The 23,129-nt window shown below is 43.8% G+C and overlaps 1 protein-coding gene and 1 non-coding gene across 4 annotated transcripts in view; one reads left to right on the forward strand and one right to left on the reverse strand.

Moving 5' to 3' along the window:
- The window catches only part of LOC126161944 (phospholipid-transporting ATPase IF-like), a 633,423-nt gene that overhangs the window by 406,543 nt on the left and 203,751 nt on the right, over positions 1–23,129 (forward strand). The window contains exon 2 of one of the 3 annotated variants that reach the window (XM_049918124.1): positions 10,828–10,917. The exons of the other annotated variants lie outside the window; for them this stretch is intronic. Within the exon in view, the coding sequence (XP_049774081.1) occupies positions 10,828–10,917 (90 nt within the window). The remainder of the gene's footprint in view (positions 1–10,827; positions 10,918–23,129) is intronic. 3 annotated transcript variants of the gene reach the window in all.
- Positions 20,599–20,673, reverse strand: Trnas-cga (transfer RNA serine (anticodon CGA)). Its single transcript has one exon. It is a non-coding gene; the product is annotated as a tRNA-Ser (tRNA).

Consider the following 23,129-nt stretch of genomic DNA (forward strand, 5'->3'; position numbering starts at 1 on the left):
AGAGAACAAACAATGTATTTACCTTAACAGTCATAATATATATAGTAGTTCATGACATCCAGTGTTACAAATTTCAAAACTCCGCCATCTCTCTCCCCACATCCACCACTGCTGGCGGCTCACCTCCAACTGCGCAATGCTACGCGCTGTTCACATCCAGCTGCCGCTGCCCAACACTACAATGGCAGACAACAATGCAAACTAGCCACAGACTGCACACAGCACAGCCAGTGATTTTCATACAGAGCGCTATGTAACGTTGCCAATAAGGAAACATAAACAGCCTACTTACATAGCCCTCATGCTCCCCACAAAAAATTTTACAAATTGTTTTGGGCAGTGGCCAATAATGATTTGATAAAATTTTTCATAATTACAATAACAAAGATATCAAATGCACACACTTATTGATACAATGTTGGTCAAAAGCTAAAATTTTCTCACAGTCCATAAAGACAGTCCTGATCATTCATCATAATAGTAATTACAGTTTTTTTCACAAAGTCTCATTAGTAAAAGAAATTGCACACAGAAGTAGTGGATTTCCATTATGTAAGTAGGCTGTTTATGTTTTCTTATTGGCAACGTTACAAATTTGTATACGATTTGCAATTACTACAATGATACATTTCATTTGTTGTGTGGAATATTTTTCATCAGTGCAGTTCGTTTACGTAATATTCTTCAATAATGCTTCAGTTTTAGTAAATGTACTTATAAAATTTGTTAAATCTGAGCAGAAAAAAGTTAGTTTAACTGGGGGGGGGGGGGGGGGAGTGTCTTTGGTAATACTACCAGAGACGCAGGATCTCCTCGGGACGGCTCTGTTCTGAGATGGTTCGTCACAGAGAAATTGTGTTCGTTTGATTTATTACTCGTAGGTTTTTTTTTCTGGAGGGGGGGGGGGGGAGGGAAATTGTGGTAAATTCTTATGGGACCAAACTGCTGAGTTCATCGGTCCCTAGGCTTACACACTATTTAATCCAACTTTAACTTACGCTAAGGACAACACACACACACACACCCATGCCCGAGGAAGGAACTCGTAGATGTCGTTGCATCTTTACTGCACTGAAAATATCTCATAAGAGTACATATTTTGATGGTATGCGCTGTGTGTCTTGTTTGGCAACAACCTTTCCATTCAGTCACTATGCGTGCTGTGCACAGTGATAACGCCCACCTTACGCTTCGCTCTCGACCTTGCACTCAGTGCTGCTCGGTTGTCTCTCGGGTTTGTTTTTCCGGCAGTTTTAGTCGATCGTTAACAGTGTGGGTGGTTTGACTGATAAAAAGTTGTCCAATACGCACGCCGTGCAAGGATTCTCAGAATGCAGTGAGAGAGCGCCACACAACGACGCTAACATATATTGAACTGTTCTCGCAACAACAGCAACCACACCACAGCACTTTTGAATCTGACGGATGTTGTATTACTCCGTGTTTCGTGCTGGATGTTTTGTTCATTGCATATTACACGTTTTTTCGCTGTTGCGAGGGCATTGTCATGAAAGCAACTCTAACCTATCTACCTCTTCTATATCTCTTTCACCCCATTCTATCGTCTTATGTCTCTGCTTGATGAGAATAACTCGCAAGCTGCAAGCATATAACGAGAAAATTCCCAACTAGCAATAGGTCTGACATTCATAAAAGAAAAATATGTTTACTTTCATATACATAGTCATTACTATTATTATTATTATTCTTGATTGTTATAATTATTTTTTGATTGTTATAATTATCATTGTACTACTTTTATAATCTCTATTTTTTTTTTCTTTAACATTAATACTGTATGACATGTTATATGTCCTTAATGTTCTGTAGAAACTGAAATTTGTTGAATATGAGTATGCCTGGTTAGGTGTAAGAGAGGGCCTGAAGGCCCTAATCTTGCCAGGTAAAATAAATGCATAAATAAATAAATAAATAAAATAAATAAACTATCATAACAAACCGAATGAACCATAATTACAGTATACCTCTGTAACGAGCCATTCACAAATATACTCAGAAAATATCCCTGAACAAGTTCCAAAATTTTGTCGGTGGAGTTCTGGTTCATCCTGTATACTTAATGAACACGCAGGATAAATTGGCTTCATGGCACAGTGACAAATTAATATGGCTTACCTTGGACAATGGTTTGGTTTGAAATGTAGAACTGCCGGAGATACTTCGATTGTTTGGGACTAAGAGACAACGTATCAATCGAAATCTCACTAAATAAAACACTAGGGAGATCACTTTGAACCGTACGAACGGTTATGATAGCTTAGCGTTCGAATTAAAATATATCTTACGTCCGCTTTCAGTCTGCTGTTTGAGGCCTTCTTGACTAAGTAGGTGCTACTGATGGACACAAATAGCTTCAGTGATAGTACCCGAACCATGATCCGAGAGCATCAGTAACATCCCCTTTCATTGCTAACGTCTGGAGTTTTCTTCATTCTTCGAAAATCAGAAGTCTTACACTTTTCTTCTTGTTGTCTCCGTATCTAGTGATTCACTATCATTCAACAGAGTAACTTTAAAACATACATATATACCAAATTCAAAAACAGTATGTCCTGTCAAAACATCAGAAAGAAATCATTAAGATGAATACCTACATACATGCTGTACACGAAATATAGAACAAAAATACCAGAAGATAAAAGTTTGAGCCTGAAAATGAATTATATTGTACTGATAAAATTATTTGTGACTATCTATAAATGTCTGCTTATTTTTTACACTTGTATTTTACGCAGTGGCCTATAAATAACCTAGGGACTGATGACCTTAGCAGTTAAGTCCCGGATTTCACACACATTTGAACACTATAAATAACTATCCTTACTTACCTTCGGAGTATGAGAGTGGATAATAATAATAATAATAGTAATAATAATAATAATAATAATATTTTATTTACTTAACTTTCATTGCAGTCAGAGGTAAACAAAATCTGTTTACTGAATAAAATAAATCCCTACATCTTTTACTAAATTCCACAAATCACGTTGAAGAACATCCCCTTTAACTAATTACTATTATTACATTTGTTCTTTGCGTTTTATGTAATGGCCTACCTAACAAAGGATTTGATGTCTTTGTGTAACCTATTGTTAAAAAGAAATTTGGAAATCCTTGTCGAAAACAGGCTATCACAATTGTTCTTAATGCTTGGGAGCAATGTGTTTATTTTTCTTAAATTTCCAGTCATGGTGCTGTTATTTAGACAAAAAATCCGGAATCAGGTTTCATATTGTCGAATTGATTTGGGGAGCGTATGGCCAGCACGCGAAAAATGATCGTTTAGCACTTTGAAAATGTTTTTCTTACGCCTATAACTTACAAGTTTAACAGATATTAATAACGAAATACCATTTTGTATATTCTGTTCGTAAATATCCCTTCGATATGTACACTCATGTGCAGAGAAAAACAGAACACTTTGAAAGACTACATGTACAGTAGTATGTTCTGCAGAAATTATTAGCATTTCAGTCTCCTAGGTTCAGCATTTTGCCTGTTGCCTAGTAGGTACAGGGTCCGCCATGGGCCCTGATAACTTGTTCTATGCCCGATGAAGCCGATGCTTATAAGGTGCGACTGGCGTCCTGTGGTACAGTCATCTATGCTGCATTCACCTTTTTCCAAAGTTCTTCTGTGGTGGTTGACATTGGGTCACAGCACAGCACCCGTCAATTGACTATAGCCCACACATTCTCTGTTGGCGACAAGTCTGGTGATCTGGCGGGTGAGGGCAAAGGGCTGACATCATGTGACACCAAGAAGGCACGTGTTCATGCAACAAGTGGTCATGCACTGTTTTGCTGAAAAATGGCGTCTGAGGTGTTATGCAGAAGAGCATGGTTACGAGTCACTGGACGTCTTTCACATAGATCACACTGGCCGCAGTGTCATAGACACACACCAAATGTGATTTTCGGTTGTACCAAATAGCACCCCACACCATAAGGCCTTGAGCTGGCGCTGTATCTCTTGTGCGAATGCGGTCGCTGTGATGCCTCTCCCTCTGTCTAAGACGAACCAAAATGCGACCATCATTTTCAAACAAACAGAACACTGTCTGATGCTTTTCCTGTCCCCAGTGACGTCGTTCCATACTCCGTTGCCGTCTGGCATGTTTCTGCACACTCATCAAAGGGAGGCAGAGAAATGGACGACGCGCAGGTGACTCGCGCCGTAATAAACGGCGACAGACTGTCCCCTCTGCGTTACACTGTTCTACTTCGCGCCAGAGCCGAGGAGGATGCAAATCTATCGTGCATACGCCATTCGGATGAGATGTCAATCTTCAAGGGGGATGGTCTGTGTGGTGCGACCTGACCCATTCCGTGTTCTACGGCCTTCTATGAATCATTCTGCATACATCCATTGCACTGCCGAAACACTTCCTCCCATATAAGCAGCAACTTTCCGGATGGATGCCACATTTTCTCATGCCAATAATGCGCCTCTTTCAGACTCACTGATTTGACGGTACGGTTGACACATAAGTCTGCGAGGCATCCTGCTCGTCTGCTCAAGTCACCTTCGGTTTGTATCGACAACGAGAGCCGCAGGCACATTTTACCGGTAGGTGGTGTTGCGCCGCGATACCAAATTTGACCTTGAACCCGTGGGCCGACATGGTTCAAGTGCTAATCATTTCTGCAGAACATGCTAATGCACATGTCCCGTGAATATGAACGTCCTGTCTCTAGTCGTTCAAGGCGATCTGCTTTTTCTGAACATGAGTGTGCAATGTTTGCTCGCCCCGTCGGCTTGTCATGGTCGGTACGATTCTCTGCACTTGTATAGCTCTACAGACTCGTATCTAGTCTAAATTGCTGGCCATAGAAAGCACGGATTTACATAGAAATAATTAGAATTTTTCTTGCACAGATCGTTATGCGCGACGTAAAGTTACGTTCAATGTCAGAAAGTAATCTATAATCAGGAGGAAACAAACCTCCGAATTAGAAAATTTGGAAATTTGTGGTAAGTTCTTATGGGACCAAACTGCTGAGGTCATCGGTCCCTAAGCTTACGCACTACTTAATCTGTCTTACGATAAGGACAACACACACTCCCATGCCCCAGGGAGGACACGAATCTCCGACGAAACCGCGTGAGCCGTGACAAGACACCCCAGACCACGCGGCTACCCCGCGTGGCTTCCGAATTAGTGGCAAAATGGCTCTGAGCACTATGGGACTCAACTGCTGAGGTCATTAGTCCCCTAGAACTTAGAACTAGTTAAACCTAACTAACCTAAGGACATCACAAACATCCATGCCCGAGGCAGGATTCGAACCTGCGACCGTAGCGGTCTTGCGGTTCCAGACTGCAGCGCCTTTAACCGCACGGCCACTTCGGCCGGCTCCGAATTAGTGACTAAGTTACACATGTAAGACCATCGCGCAACGAGAGTGGCGCATTCTCAAAAGAGAGTACATGTTCCGGGTTTCCTGCAGATAGTTTTACCGCGGTACAGATGACAGCTGCATCACAGTGTGTGAGTGACACTGCGCGGCTGCAGGACACGTACTCTAATGTGAAAGTACGCGGGACAGAGTTATTCTTGTGGACAAAACGTCTAAACTGTACACAGAGTCACCGTGAAATTCTGGCAGTATATGGACCGAGTGGAATGCCGCGTCCAGCCGTAAGGAAATGGTGCCAGCAATTTGACCAAGGCCGCCTGGACTCGCATTCGGAAGGACGACGGTTCAATCCCGCGTCCGGTCATCCTGATTTAGGTTTCCCGTGATTTCCCTAAATAGCTCCAGGCAAATTCCAGGATGGTTCCTTTGAAAGGGCACGGCCGACTTCCTTCCCCATCCTTCCCTAATCCTAAGAGACCGATAACCTCGCTGTTTGGTCTCTTCCCCCAAACAACCAACCAACCAAGGCTGCAGGGACGTGGGTGGTACTGATCGGGATGGAAGGCCACCGACAATAACCACGGATAACAATGTCCCGTATCGGTGCCATTTAGAAGTGTAGCGCAGCATTCAATAAAAATTACTTGGTCTGCCACAATAATGTGTAACTTTCTTTTTGAAGTTCCCTTGTGTATCAAGAGATACCTTCTAGTGAGAAAAGACTTAAGTTATCTCATTTTCACATACAACATCGATTGTCCATAGATTTCTGAAGAGCCTGTTACTACTGATGAAGTTGCTTATGTTTACAAAAAAGCGAACGTCTCCCCGACGGAAAGGCAGGAGCCCCATTTTGCTTTCTTTCTCTTTTCCTTCTTATGGCCTAGTATAACATCAGGAATTTCAGCTCAGCCTTCGGGTCGAACGTAGCAGTAGTTAGTTTTAGCCCATAGTCGTCAGCGAAGACCATACGAACTAGGCTGCCGGCGATTTTTAATGGAGGTCGCGCTGAGAGTGTAGACGTAGTGTGTGTGTGTGTGTGTGCGTTTAATGTAAGTGGAGATGATGAGAGCATAGACCAGCGAAGCAGTATGGATAATGCACATCATTTTTGAGGTTATTAGTTAACATTTATCTAAATATGTATATACAGAAAAAGTACTGCAGACACACACAAATCGTTTGTCAGTTAAACTAGACCGTAAAAATGTGGCTGCATGCATATATTGCGATAATTGACTTGTTCATTGTTTATGTCTTTGACGACATAATATTTCAAATGTCATTGTGTAAATGACCTCTGGACGTTGGGACCATCGATCTCGGGTTTTAACCTATTTGCCGTAGCTTGTGATTCTAGCGATTTATGGTGCCCCTTCTCTGTGGCTGCGAATCTTCCCTCATTCTCGAATGCAGCACCGACTCAGCAAGCGAACGCTTCTAATAATAGATGCTCCGGATGTCTGATCTCGTTCCTGTTTAGGTAAGATAGCAGTTATCCATATCGCATTAGCTGAAAGATATTATTCGTAGAACGCATATGCGTTAGGGCGATATCACATATTACATCCACAGACTTTGACATTCATGTGAAGCGAAGTCAACAGAAATCTTATCTGCCACAGTACCTCCACACCTAGTATTTTTTGCGATCGCCGCGAGAATGTTTGTGCTGGCTTCAAAAGCAACAGAAGTTAATGATCAGTCACAGATAGGAATAAATTCTTCTCAGTCTTTTCATAATATTCATTTTATTCATTGCTATTTTTAAACTGCAGGCGATAAGTTTGTGAGTACTACCGTAGATATTTTCCAGGCTCAGAACTGTTCACCAAATTTCTATATATAGTTTGCTGAAGATGAAATCTTATATACGTGTAGTAAACGGAAATGAGCGTTTGGCGTCATTGGCCGGGAGGCCCCTTGCGGGGCAGGTCCGGCCACCTTGGTGCAGGTCTCATTACATTCGACGCCACATTGGGCACCTGCGCGCCGGATGGGGATGAAATTATTATGAAGACAGCACAACATCCAGTCCCTGAGCGGAGAAAATCCCAGATCCATACGGAAATCGAACCCGGGCCCGTAGGACGGCAATCCGTCACGCTGACCACTCAGCTATCCGGGCGGACATATACGTTTAGTGATGACGTTCAACGTTCATCTTTCGATCGTTCAGTTATATCTAATGCAACACTAGTCAGCTATTCATTTTCCATTCATTTTGAAATGTTTAGGCAGAACAAAACTGGCAAGCCCAAGGAAAGTAAGGAAGGGCAGTATGAAGCTTGTCTGTGGCCTCTGATGAACAGACACGTAATTTAGACAAAGAAAATTAATGTTCCGTCAGATAGAACAGTAGTCAGTTTTCCGTCAAGGTTTCCTAAATCATGTTTGCTGTAGCCTTCTCTATTTGTCCCTGAAATATACAGAACATACACAGTACTCTGTGTAAAAGTTATTCATTTCTGGACGTGGGAAACAAAAATAGATTTGCACGATGTCAGCGAATGAGTTTTGACTGATTCCATGCTGACATGTAAACTACAAGGTAGGAGGAAAAAAAGTTAATGGTATCTTCATCCAATAGTGTCGACGTGTACATTCCTGTTTTCTTAGGTGGATACAACAACAAACGCAACCGTTTTGGAGAAATGTCAAGGAATTGAGGATAGTAACTACAGAAATCACGCGTATGCTACATCTGTAACAGGAATGAGCTGGATTAAGTTAAAGACGACACTATCTTTGCTTACAGTCGTAAGTTGCTAATACACTACTGGCCATTACAATTGCTACACCACGACGATGACGTGCTACAGACGCGAAATTTAACCGACAGGAAGAAGATGCTGTGATATGCAAATGATTAGCTTTTCAGAGCATTCACACAAGGTTGGCGCCGATGTCGACGCCTACTACGTGCTGACATGAGGAAAGTTACCAACCGATTTCTCATACACAAACAGCAGTTGGCCGGCGTTGCCTGGTGAAACGTTGTTGTGATGCCTCATGTAAGGAGGAGAAATGCGTACCATCACGTTTCCGACTTTGATAAAGGTCAGATTGTAGCCTATCGCGATTGCGGTTTATCGTATCGCGACATTTCTGCTCGCGTTGGTCGAGATCAATTGACTGTTAGCAGAATATGGAAACGGTGGGTTCAGGAGGGTAATACGGAACGCCGTGCTGGATCCCAACGGCCTCCTATCACTAGCAGTCGAGATGACAGGCATCAGCCGGCCGCAGTGGCCGTGCGGTTAAAGGCGCTGCAGTCTGGAACCGCAAGACCGCTACGGTCGCAGGTTCGAATCCTGCCTCGGGAATGGATGTTTGTGATGTCCTTAGGTTAGTTAGGTTTAACTGGTTCTAAGTTCTAGGGGACTAATGACCTCAGCAGTTGAGTCCCATAGTGCTCAGAGCCATTTGAACCATGACAGGCATCTTATCCACCTGGCTGTAACGGATCGTGCAGCCACGTCTCGATCCCTGAGTCAACAGATGGGGACGTTTGCAAGACAACAACCATCTGCACAAACAGTTCGACGACGTTTGCAGCAGCATAGATAATCAGCTCGGAGACCATGGCTGCGGTTACCCTTGACGCTGCATCACAGACAGGAGCGCCTGCGATTGTGTCCTCAACGACGAACCTGAGTGCACGAATGTCAAAACGTCATTTTTTCGGATGGATCCAGGTTCTGTTTACAGCATCATGATGGTCGCATCCGTGTTTGGCGACATCGCGGTGAACGCACTTTGGAAGCATGTATTCGTCATCCGCATACTGTCGTATCACCCGACGTGATGGTATGGGGTGCCATTGGTTACACGTCTCAGTCACCTCTTGTTCGCATTGACGGTACTTTGAACAGCGGACGTTACATTTCAGATGTGTTACGACCCGTGGCTCTACCCTTCATTCGACCCCGGCGGAACCCTACATTTCAGCAGGATAATGCACGACCGCATGTTGCAGGTCCTGTAGGGGCCTTTCTGGATACAGAAAACGTTCGACTGCTGCCCTGGTCAGCACATTCTCCAAATCTCTCACCAATTGAAAACGTATGGTCAATGGTGGCCGAGCAACTGGCTCGTCACAATACGCCAGTCACTACTCTTGATGAACTGTGGTATCGTGTTGAAGTTGCATGGACAGTTGTACCTGTACACGCGATCCAAGCTCTGTTTCGACTCAATGCCCAGGCGTATCAAGGCCGTTATTACGGCCAGAGGTGGTTGTTCTGGGTACTTATTTCTCAAGATCTATGCACCCAAACTGCGTGAAAATGTAATCACATGTCAGTTCTAGTACAATATATTTGTCCAATGAATACCCGTTTATTATCTGCATTTCTTCTTGGTGTAGCAATTTTAATGGCCAGTAGTGTAACTCTACAGGGTGTCACAGAAACTTTGTGACAAACTTCTAGGGGCTGTGGAGGGTGTCTTGAAGAACAGGTCGAAGATAGGAACCCGTGTGTAGAAATGTCATCCTATGACGCTACACAGCGTCGAAGGTACAGACGCCGGCGCCTGCCACTAGGCCACGCTCTCGGCAGCAAACGTGACTCTGTACGCTGACGGACCGTAGCCGAAACGTCTCATAGTGTTGTTTGTTGTTCAGACAGTGATCGCGGCTGATTGCCGCGATCGCCATTGGAGAAGATGGAGCCAGCTGCTGCGTAGACATGCTTTGTCTCCTATGAATGCGATATTCTGTTGCCTAGGCGGATGACGGTTTCATATACCGGTTTCAGTATGCAGTTTATTTTCTCCTGGAATCCTCTAAAATCGCCAGAAGAAAAATAAACTGCATATTGAAACCAGTATCTGAAACTGTCATCCGCCTAGGCAACAGAGCATCGCATTCATAGGAGACAAAGCATGTCTACGCAGCAGCTGGCTCCATCTTCTCCAATGGCGATCACGGCAATCAGACGCGATCACTGAATAACAAACAACATTGCGAGACGTTCAGCGTACGGTCCTTCAGCTTACAAAGTCACGTTTGCTGCTGGAGGCATGGCCTAGAGGCTGGCATCGGTACCTATAACTTCGACGCTCTGTAGCGTCATTGGATGACGTTTCCGCACACGGGTTCCTACCCTCGATTTGTTCCTCAAGACACCCTCCTTAACGCCTCGAAGTTATCGAAACATTTCTGGGACACCCTGTATAGGAGTGGATACCTTTGTACTTCCGACAAACGACTTCATCTGACAGATTAAACGTATTGGTATCGGTACACGTACCCTTACTCGCTGATAGTTTGATCAGCCGACTCTCTATCTATCGGAAGTAGACTGTCGATGTTGCCATTCAAGTCTGACGATAATGACGCAGATAAGATTAGCTGTCGTACTGGACGCAGTACATGTAATACTGAGAAATGATTAAGGTACATGAATGAGTGCTTATCTTTATTTTTTTCGATGTGTTCAAGGAACCGGCGGCGCAAAATAAAGCTCGCTGTTGCGGGAGCTGGGGCCCAGTCATGGCCCGCTGGTGGTGGCGACTCCTCCGCGTGCTTCAGGTAGCAACTAACACTTTAACGTACCACGCTATGTGTCGTCAGTGTGTCTGTCCGTCGCCTTGTCTCAGTAATATAGCTATAGTAAAAACGTATCTGTCGATTTTACCTATTTTAGTCGTGCTGAGACTTCTGTCAAAGGATTTCTGGGCATGTTGGCTTTAAATGGTACTCACAGACATATTGTATTGCTGCAATTGAGAAAAAAAACTTCAGTTCTGAAGGAAGTCAGTGTTATGTATGTGCATGTGAGCCAGCTGCGACGTCTAAGCTTACGAGTCCAAAATGTAGTCACCTCATTAAAAGAGCACACTGCTCGCTTTGGATCTCTGTAGATGGTGTGGGATAGGTACCTGGTGATCATTTAACCCTACACCGATGACGTAAGCCATGGCAGTGTAGCGTTGTTATCAAGTCCCTACCACGCTGCAGCAGAGAAGTTAAGAAACTGTTCCTGAATTGTAGATTCGCAGCTACAAATATGAATACTGACCTATGATTTAAAGGATATGAGAGACAACGAAAAGAAAGCGAAGAACAAAATAGAGGGCTGTTTTTTTCGTAATTCCTACTGACAAGGACGACGGCAAGTTCCACAACCCGATTTCCGAGAAACTTCGGTCAGGGGAAGAGGGGATAAATAAGCGAACACGTTTCTCGCCAGTGACAAGCGTTGCGGCTTCGCAATTCTGAGCCCCGTGTTCGAAGCCCGATTACTATTTTTATTTTTGTTTTTCATTTATCTAGTCGAATTAAATCAGGCGACGCTGAGGGAATTAGAATCGGAAGTGAGACACTTAAGGTAGTAAATGAGTTTTGTCATTTGGGCAGCAAAATAACTGATGATAGCCGAAACAGAAAGGAAATAAAATGTAAACTGGCGATGGCAAGAAAAGCGTGTCTGAAAAAGAAATATTTGTTAATATACAGTATAGAGATAAGTGTCGGAATCTCTTTTCTGAAAGTATTTGTATGCAGTGTAGCCATGTATGGAAGTGAAACATGGGCGATAAACAGTGAAGACAAGAAGAGAATTGAGGCTTTTGAAAGGGGGTGCTACAGAACAATACTGAAGATTTGATTGGCAGATCACGTAACTAATGAGGACTGGGTAGAATTGTGGAGAAGAGGAATTTGTGGCACAAGTTGACTAGAAGAAAAGATCGTTGGTAGGACACGTTCTGGGGCGTCAAGGGATCACCAATGTGGGATTCTAGGGAAGCATGGAGGATAAAAATGGTAAAAGGAGGCCAAGAGATGAATAAACTAAGCACATTCAGGAGGATGTAGGTTGCAGTAGTTACTCGGAGATAAAGAGGCTTGCACAGGATAGAGTAGCATGGAGAGCCGCATCAAATCAGTCTTTGGACTGAAGACTACAACACCCATGTCAGTAGAAGATTACTTCACGAATGTTTTCCAGTGTATAGTGAAATAACGTTGTCCTTATTCGTCTGCTAATTGTATGATGAGTGAATTTAAAAAAGCAATAAATGAATGACAAAACTATTCGTAATGGTTTTCGGTGAAATTACTTTAGTGTATTGCAGGCGCCAGTTTTCGGAAAAGTGATCCGTTGTGCATGGTGTTCAATGAAATTATTGTCAACGCGTGGAATTTTCAGCGATGTTACCAACATGGCTTTCGCGAGTGAGGTTCGTACGAAGAAATGTCGCTCTGGCAAATCTGCCTTTGCGCGATATTAGTGGTGTTCGTAATTTCTGTCTTTCGGATGTTTCTACGATAGTTATCATCCAAAGGGTTGCGCCAAATCTTTCTGAAGAGTGAAGATAAGAATGAAATATAAGAATTAAAAAAATAGATATAAAAATGAAAGAGAAGAATATGAGAATCTAAAAAGGGTGTATCCCCTGAAAATACCATACATAATGTATGACATAGTGAAACGCAGTTGTAATTTTACAATTCATCCGTAGTTTTACAATCCGTTAACTTGATAAGAAACATTCGTTTAGTAACCTTCTACGAACGTGGGTAGATACATGAAAAAATAAAATAAAACGAATAAAACCATAACGGGTTTCGAACACGGGACGCAGAAGTGACAGACCGCGACGGAAGCCACTGTGCCACGAGTGTTGCGCCCGAAAACGCCTCAACATTACATTGAAAACGTTGACCGTCGTCTTTTCAGAACTTGTAGAGTATCTACAGATAAGCCGAGATATGTTTTCACTTATTTTGGCTCCTCGTCCACCGAACGATGTCTTTGGAAAATGTGGTTATGGCAGTTGCCGTGTTCTCTGCGTGAGTAATCAACACTGTCTTACACGATTGTAGTTTTCTAAATTTTTGTATTAGATCTCCATCAACAGACGGGAGGTCACAAACATCTATTCAACAATGTAGGGTTCGTTTCTTACAAGTATGATCGAAAATGTGTCAAGTTTTCGACTCAAGATAATTGCATAAACTTATGAATTAGCATATAGTGAGATTAGTTTATCATTCGCTAAATTTTTCACTATCGCTCCTTGTTTAATATTTGCCGGAACATTCTCTGCGTCTGTCTTTTGCGACTATTTTTCATTCTTTAATTTATTCTTGTATGATATTATTTCATTTGCGTTACTTTCCTTTATCGAATTTTTCATTCAACTAGCTTGGACTTGTATAATTGTAATCTCGGTTACCATTTGAACGAGCCATTTCATTTTCACACTTTTTTCTAAGATCAGGGATGCAGAATCCACATAAACGTTATTTGTATCTGTTAAGTCATTGTGTATGTGACGATTCATCGGATATGTGACATAATTTGCTAAGTGCAAAAACGGCGTTGCCCTGCAAATAGCGGCTTCACTGCGGGAGCTCTACACTAGCGCCAGTGAGCGGTCTAATCAGTTTTAGTAAGTTTGTGCGTTGTACTGGTGGCGTTCAATAAGTAATGCACTGTTTGTTTTTCTCGGTCAATTTCTGTTCAAATAATGTGAAACTTTTTGTGTGACGTTGTGGAATATTCCCGCTTCAGACCCTACAGTTTTCATGAAACTCCGATAGGTGGCGGCGCCATACGTACCCTTAAGAATGGCATCGTAACTGAGGTACGTTCTCATCACAGAACTGGCTATTGAGAGCAGTGAAGAAAAGCACGGTCAGTCGTTGGGCGATGCGTCTGTCATCATCACAACAAAGTCGCGCAAACCTGTCCAATCTCCCGTGTGCCGGTCAGCCGCACACAGCTGTGACTCCTGCAATGTTGGAACGTGCGGACACTCTCATTCGAGGTGATCGACGGATCACCATCAAACACCTCGCTGCACAACTGGACGTCTCTGTTGGTAGTGCTGACACAACCGTCCACAAACTGGGGTACTCAAAGATGTGTACACGCTAGGTTCCTCGCCGCCGACGATAAAGAGCAACGAAGGACCATCTGTGCGGAGATGCTTGCGCGTTACGACTCAAACCGTGACACTTTTTTGTCGAACATCGTCACAGGCGCTGAACCACGGGTTCTGTTTGATGTCCTCCCTCATGGTGCAGCGACCATCTCTGAAGTGTATTGAAGAAACGACTTCAGCGTACTCGTCTCCACAAAAATGCAAACTAACTTCTCCTTTCCATGACAACACAAGGCCTCTCACAAGTCTGCGCAACCGAGAGTTGCTCACAAAACTTATTGGTCTCTTCTTCCACATCCACCCTACGGCCCGGATCTCGCACCTCCCGACTTCCATCTGTTTGGTCCAATGGAGTATGCATTCCGCGGGAAGCAGTGCGTGGATGGTGGAGAAGTTGCTGATGCAACAAGACATTGGCTCCGACGTCGACCAGAAGAGTGGTACAATGCAGGTGTGCAGACGTAAGGACATCGAATTGAACGGAGAAAAATTCAAATGGCTCTAAGGACATCACACACATCTATGCCCGAGGCAGGATTCCAACCTGCGACCGTAGCGGTCGCGCGGTTCCAGACTGAAGCGCCTAGAACCGCTCGGCCACGACGGCCGACGAATTGAACGGAGATTATGTTTTTAAAAAATGGGGTCTTGCAGTCAAAAGAGTGGAGAATAATATCTTGTGTTGGAATCCTGAATAACCTGCTTTCAGAAAAAATATGTGTTGCTGAACGTCCGTCGTATATGTGACAGTCGGTTGTACGGAATCTCTAGAACGCGCGGCCGCACGCACACCCATATCCACAGTCCCTAAAATTCATACAAGCAATATTTTGTCGTGATATATGTGACTGAATCGAATGATGGGTAGTTCATGATTCCTAAACCAGCCACAGAATTCGTAGAGAAAAATGCGGACGTGGATATCCTACACTCTCCTGTACTTTTAAAATTAGGACGTCCATGTTTATTTCTTCGACAGTAAAGGGATCACTTGATTATAAATTTAACTGTTTTCAGAGTTCGACGATATGTCTTTTAGTCAATTTTATAACGTCAAAACACGAAATGGACTGGCAATCGGCACTAATCAATATACTCGTAAATAAAGGGGAACATCCTGATTGACTGATACATCACTGAAAGTTGGAGAGGGTTTAATCTTATACTGTAGACATCATTTAGGAAGGGATTTTTCGAAATTCCATCCCAAAGGTTGTGAAATACGAGATGAAAGATTTATTGAGAGTATGTCGCTATTAATGAAATTTTGAAGTTCGAACTACGAAAATTGATATTTGGTTTCTCCGTCAGAAGTAAATAAATACGTGTTTTAGCACCCCTACGTGGGTGAAGAGTGGATGATAGTTTTCCTTGAAAATAAATCATTGTAAATAACTACTAAAGCATTCTTAAAGACACGTCTACGGAAAATGGTACTTGTCTTGTCGGTTAGAAATAAAAAAATTGTGATTGAGTGTTTTTGGAAATTCACTCCCTAAGGGGAGTGAAATAGGAGATGAAAATTTTTATAAAATATTTCATTGTGAATATTTTTAAAGCTAAATCTAAGAAAATTTGTATTTGACTTCTCGGTTAGAAATTTAAAAAAATACGAGTTCCAGTGTATTTGGAAATTCAACCCTAAGTGGATGAAATAGGGGATCAAAAATTTAATGGAAATATTGCACGGCGAAATCATTTACGAACTAAGTCTCTGAAATTTTGTATTTGCCTTCTCGGTTAGAAATAAAAAAGTGTGTTTTAGTGTCTCTTTGAAATTCAACCCCTAAGGGGGTAAAATAAGGGATGAAAATTTTTATACAAACACTCTCTAAAACAAAAAAGACACACCACGTAGGAATTATCCGAATGGGATGGAAATCACTAGATGTGATGTACATGCACAGACAGACAAATGATTACAGTTTCAGAAAAGTTGGATGATTTATTCAAGAGAAAGAACTTCATAAATAGAGTAAGTCGATAACGGTGTTGATCTACCTCTGGCTGTTATGCAAGCAGTTATTCGGCTTGTCACTGATTGACAGAGTTGTTGGATATCCTCGTGAGGGATGTCGCACCAGATTCTGTCCAATTGACACGTTAAATCGTCAAAATGCCGAGCTGGTTGGAGGGTAGCCCATAATGCTCCAAACCTTCTCAACTGGCGAGATACCCTGCGACCTTGCAGGCCAAGGTAGCGTTTGGCGAGCACGAAGGCAAGCAGTCTCACGCCGTTTGTGGGCGGGGATTATTTTGCAGAAATGGAAGCCCAGGATGGGTTGCCACTAAGGGCAACAAAACAGGGCGTAGGGTGTCGTCGACGTACCGATGTGCTGTAAGTGTGCCACGGATAACAACCAAAGGGGTCGTACTACGAAAATAAATGGCACCCCTGGTTGTCGGGCCGTATGACAGGCTACAGTAAGGTTGGGTATCACCGCTGTATGGGACGTCTGCAGACACGTCTTCGCTGGTCATCGGGGCACAATCCGAAGCGGGACTCATCAGTGAAGACAATTCTACTCCAGTCAGTGAGATTCCAGGCCGGAGAGAGATGGGATACCAGCCTGACTGTCGCCCTCCTTATGGGACGACTACCAGCAGTAGTGGTGTGGTCTGCCATTTCATTTTATAGCGTGATCCATTTCATTTTATAGCGGGATCCCTTTGTTGGCATCAGCGGAACCCTTATAGCACAGTGGTACGTCGACAATGTTCTATGCCAAGTTTGTCGCCCTTCATGGCAAGCCATCGTAGGATTAGATTTCAGGAAGATAATGCCCGCCCTCACGCGGCGAGAGTTTCTGTTGCTTTTTTCGTGCTTTTCAAACCTTACCTTGGCCAGCAAGGTTGCCCAATCTGTCCCCAGTTGAGAGCGGTTGGAGCATTATGGGCAGGGACCTCCAATCAGATCGTGATTATGACGATCCAACGCGCCATTTGGATGAAATTTGGCACGAAATCCCCTAGGAGGACACCCAACAACTGTGTCACTCAGTGCCAACTCGAATAAGTCCTTCCATAAGAGCCAGAGGTGGATCAATGGTTATTGACCTACTCAAATTGCGAAGCCCTTCATCGTGGATAAATCATCTACTTTTTCCGAAAATGTAATATTTTTTTGTCTGTACATGTACATCGCATTTACCGATTTCCGTTCCATTCGGATAATTCCTTCGTGGTGCATCGTCTTCTTTTGCTTTTGTCTTAGAGAGTATCTCGCTGTATTAAAACATTTTAAAAATAAATCCATGATAACTGATATCTGACTTCTAAAGAAATGTGTGTTACGGGATGGAAGTTTCTATGGAAATATCACCACAGGAACATAAAAGGCGGGATCAATAAAGACCCTCGTCTCCAGCTACGAGAATCCGTTTTTGGTCGGAAGTACATTCAGAAAAGACCGTAATTCTACGGCCTTCATTAGCGCGAAAAGTTTAGAAGATGTTGCAATTAATTATGTGTACAATATAAAAAGTCGATTAAATAAAAACAAAAAATCTGCGCAGACAATACAGTCTACGTGAGCGAAGCAGCTGGCGCTAAGCTAGTGTTAAATAAATAGGAAAGAAGAGAAATATAAAGGAGAAGTACGTTCTTTTTATGTTGGAAAAATGCTGTACATAAAAGGATTTTGTCCAATAGATTGAGTAAATAGCTGCCACATGGTGAAAGATTGGAATAATGACATGTTATAGTCGTAGAGAGTAGTGCACTCCGATGATGAGAGAAGTTTTGGTAATGTTATTAAGCAACAGATGTTAAGGCATAGTTAGGAGACAATGCGTTTTAGAACCGCGATAATTTAGGCAGTTGTGACAACGGGGAATTTGTTAGTAGTACGAAAATTGTACAAACCTTCAATTAGTTCAACATATTTCAAGAACGGTGTAACATAAGCGCAGTTTCGTTACAGACATTCTCACTGGCTTCGCCAAATTAATTACACTGAGTTTGAACCTTTTAGTAATTCCCGGCAGATATTTGGACATACAGATCATATTTTTACAGAAAATCTTCATCGGCTACCACAACGTATGAATACAGTAAGAGGAAATCATTTCCGTCTTAGTTGCAAAAGAGCAAGACTGAATACAAAACCCGTGAATTGTGCTTCGTACGTAAACTCCATGTGCTTCTCTTGAACGATAATGGTATACCTTTCAACCCACGGAAGAAATTAGAGGGTCATGCAAGAACGCACGGAAATGTAATGTTCAGAAACACTGAAAACAGATAAACAGGGGATCCATTTGTGAAGGAAATGTCTTGCCGCGCAAATGTCGTTAGGATCTCCGAGTGGGGACTCTCATAGTTCAGTGAAACATAGATATTTCCTTGTTTTTAAAATGATAATCTTCAGGTGTTTACTCCACATCGATTAGCTCTTCAAACATCACACTTTGAGTTATCTTCTGTGATCCCAGTACTTGCTTGCAGAAGACTACTACCCATTAAACACATGTCCGACCTGCTCTGTTTTTCGCCACCAGAACACGGTGCAACATATGTCGTTACAGCTAGTAGTTTTTGCTAGCAGTTGGATTCATGCATTGATTATTCAACTAAGAAAAAGCATTGTATATGAACAAAACTATTTCGCTTCGAGTTACTTAAAGAGGTAAGCCGAGAAAAGAGGTGACAACTATACTGCATCTACTTCTGTTCATTTTGCTGTCGCTTGTGCACTTTGCACGGCTATTTTCTATCACATACATTATCTTATCAAAAGTAATATGGGGCGTGTCCACTCTTCGCCTTTATGATGGCTCGAACTCGGCTGCGGATATTTACGGCCACGCGTGTGAATCTCTGTAACTCTCATCGTCTCCGAAACGTTCCTCTACTGTACACACTACACAATACTGGCAGATGGATTCACATCCTTCGGTATTTAGTGTTTTCTTAACCGCAGTAAGGGGACCACATTCTTTCCACGTTAAAAACACCCCCATACTATAACACCATCTCCTCCGTACGTAACTGTTGCCACAACACAACATTCTCCAGGCATCCGCTAAACCAAAACCTTTCCATCGGATTCCCACGGAGTATATCGTGATTCATTACTCAAAATCACAAGTTTTCAGTCATTCACTGTCAAGTGGCGTCCCTCTTCACATCTCCGAAAGTGTCGTTGAGTACTGACTGCTGAAATACGCAGCTTAAGAGGACCTCTCCATCTCGGCACTCCACTGTTTTTTAATCCCTACACACATTCTGCTAGCGGGCTGCTGCTAGTAGTTTGTTGTTCACGAGTGAGAATTTTCGCTGATTTCATGCGATTTCTTACAACCGTCCTCCCAAATGCTCGATGGTCCCTGTCCTCTAATACACGAGGTCTTCAGCCGTGGCTGTTAACTAGCGTTTCCACTTCACAGGCACACCACCAATAATCAACTTGGGCAACTTTACAAGGATTGAAATGTAACTGGTGGATTTGTTACTCAGGTGACATCTACTGACTAGTCCACGTTCGAAACCACTGAACTCTCCTGACAGACCCATTCTGCTGTTACCGCTTCTCTACCGTTAAAACAATACTCTCTGCCTCCTGTTATACTGGCGGGGCCGCTTTTAGTTACATCTAGTGGTCAGCTCTGGTACTTTCGTTCAGACAGCGTATGTTACCTGCATACTCAGTGTGTTACACCACTGACGAGTGAATGTTCTTAGAGCTTAATATACCGGGTTGTTATAATTAAACTCTCCCTATTTAACACGTTATAGCACAGAAACTAATTACCGCACGAGAAACAGACCTGGTGGCATTAATTTCCAGAGTACGGGGCACATGATTTCCGTGCGTCACAGTGCCACCGTCCAGTTCCAACTATGGCCACCAGGTGCCGTGATCAGTCATCGCGATTCATATGACGTGGCAACATGAGCTTGGACAAATGGAGCAGGACATTATATATGGTTCATATGGCTCTGAGCACTATGGGACTTAACGTCTGTGGTCATCAGTCCCCTAGAACTTAGAACTACTTAAACCTAACTAACCTAAGGACATCACACACATCCATGCCCGAGGCAAGATTCGTACCTGCGACGTTGCGGTCGCGCGGTTCCAGACTGTAGCGCCTAGAACCACTCGGCCACTCCGGCCGGCAGCAGGACATTATTGGTTAAGCTCGACTATGAAAAGACAGTAATTTGCAGCTGCACTTCGAGAATTTCGCCAGCTAAAACGATTACGGTTGGGTCCTCTTTCTCCACCTGCCATGCGGAACATGATGAACAAGAATGAGATTTTCACTCTGCAGCGGAGTGTGCGCTGATATGAAACTTCCTGGCAGATTAAAACTGTGTGCCCGACCGAGACTCGAACTCGGGACCTTTGCCTTTCGCGGGCAAATGCTCTACCAACTGAGCTACCGAAGCACGACTCACGCCCACTACTCACAGCTTTACTTCTGCCAGTACCTCGTCTCCTACCTTCCAAACTTTACAGAAGCTCTCCTGCGAACCTTGCAGAACTAGCACTCCTGAAAGAAAGGATATTGCGGAGACATGGCTTAGCCACAGCCTGGGGGATGTTTCCAGAATGAGATTTTCACTCTGCAGCGGAGTGTGCGCTGATATGAAACTTCCTGGCAGATTAAAACTGTGTGCCCGACCGAGACTCGAACTCGGGACCTTTGCCTTTCGCGGGCAAGTGCTCTACCAACTGAGCTACCGAAGCACGACTCACGCCCGGTACTCACAGCTTTACTTCTGCCAGTACCTCGTCTCCTACCTTCCAAACGCAGGAGAGCTTCTGTAAAGTTTGGAAGGTAGGAGACGAGGTACTGGCAGAAGTAAAGCTGTGAGTACCGGGCGTGAGTCGTGCTTCGGTAGCTCAGTTGGTAGAGCACTTGCCCGCGAAAGGCAAAGGTCCCGAGTTCGAGTCTCGGTCGGGCACACAGTTTTAATCTGCCAGGAAGTTTCATGATGAACAAGTTCGAATAAACTGGAGAACTGGGCCTCTTTCCGGGAAGAGGCCGACGACCGGTTGCACCACAGGTGGTTGATGAAATAGCTGTTGCTGTGGCAGACAAGGCTGCGCGCGATTCCTGATCGCCAGGTAGTGCGCATGCTGTGTCACGACAGTTGAACATCCCGTGGTCCACTGTATGCGAGGTGCTTCGTACCATTCTCAAACGGTATCCATACAAGATCCATATTGTGCAGCAGCTTTCAGCACAGGGCGCACAACGACGAGCTGACTTCGCTCTCCACCTTCTCGCAAGGATAGAAGTTGACGACGGCTGGTCCTGGACCATCCTATGGATAGACGAACCTCATTTTTCTCTGACGGGTGAGGTGAACACACACAACTGCCGAGAGTGGAGGTCTTCACCTCCAGTCACTGTGCATGAAGTTCCTCTGCGTGGTGAACGTGTCACCGTATGGCGTGGCTTCACGGCTACGTTCATCATTGGCCCATTTTTCGAACAGGTTGGCGCTCAAGGAGCAAAGACGTCCAGTGTGGCTGGCCAGCGTTACTGTGATATGTTTCGCCAGCATGTCATACCCGCCATACGGGAGAGAGACGCATTGAACTCAACGGTTTTCATGCAAGTTGGCCCATCGCACATCGCTCGTGAAGTTTAACAGCCGATCGTTTCCAAATGCTTGGCTGGTACAAATCACCTGATCTCACTCCCTGTGATTTCTGGTTGTGGGGCTACCTGAAGGAGAGCGTTTACCACTAAACATTCACACATGTGGTAATCTGAAGCGCAGCATAATGAGAGAGGTAGCCAGCAGACCTACGGACATGCTTAGTTCTGCTGTGCAGAATGCAATCCTGCGCTTTCAGACGCTTCTGAACACTGCTAGGCGCCATATTGCGCCTCTTTTGTAGCAGTATGGTACCGGCATATAATGATATGATGTACCGTAGCAGCACATTGAGTGCGTTCCAGTTGAACTGATCTGCATTATTTCTCTTCTCCATGTCGTTGACATTAATGCTACCAAGTTTGTTACTTGTACGCTAATTAGTTTCCGTGTTATAACGTGTTAAATAGGAAAGTTTAGTTATAACAACTCGGTAATATAAACATTCTTATAACCAAAAGGTTTGATTTAATACGTTCGAATTATCTTTCGGATATTTAACGCTGACGAAAAGTTACCGCGTCATTCACATCGTAACAAGTTTGACCCTTTCGGCATGAATTATTATTACCATTACAAACTTACTTTACAAAATTTTACACGTCAGGTATACTTTATTTGGCCAAAAAATGCTAGGGGATATGATATGGAGCGCCTTCTGACCTTATTTTAAGATTCACTGGCAGCTGTACAATCGGAACATGTGTATCTAGCGCCTCTTATGTCCTTATTTTAAGACTCACTGGCAGCTGTACAATCGGAACATCCTTATCTAGCTCCTCTTATCTCGATATGCCGAAGATATCACTGATCCACTTATTGCTGAGTAAGCCATCCACTGTAAATCACGAGTAAGCAAAGAAGAATTTGTATGAGTGTACCACTCAGTAAATCGCACTCAGACCACCTGAAAGACAACGATTATCTCTGTGCAACGTCAGCACGCCGCGCCACCGTCTGCGTTCGGCGCTTAGCGTGCCATTTCCCGCCGCCGAGGCTTGAACCCAGTGGCTCAAGGCTGTCAGGGATTCGCGGTCAAGGAGATCCGCCCCTCCCACGGTACACAACTGAGCTGCACTCTCCCCGCTGAGGCACGTACAAGTGCTGGCGTAAACACGGCCTTCAGTTCGCGCGTCACGGAGTTATACTGCGACAGGTGGCTATCGCCTGGTGCTGCAGTACGTCTTGTGATGACTCTACAACTGCCCTGGGGCTAATACAGCATCGGACATGGAA

This window comes from Schistocerca cancellata, chromosome 2, assembly GCF_023864275.1.
Source record: "Schistocerca cancellata isolate TAMUIC-IGC-003103 chromosome 2, iqSchCanc2.1, whole genome shotgun sequence".
Classification (NCBI taxonomy): Eukaryota; Metazoa; Arthropoda; class Insecta; order Orthoptera; family Acrididae; genus Schistocerca; species Schistocerca cancellata.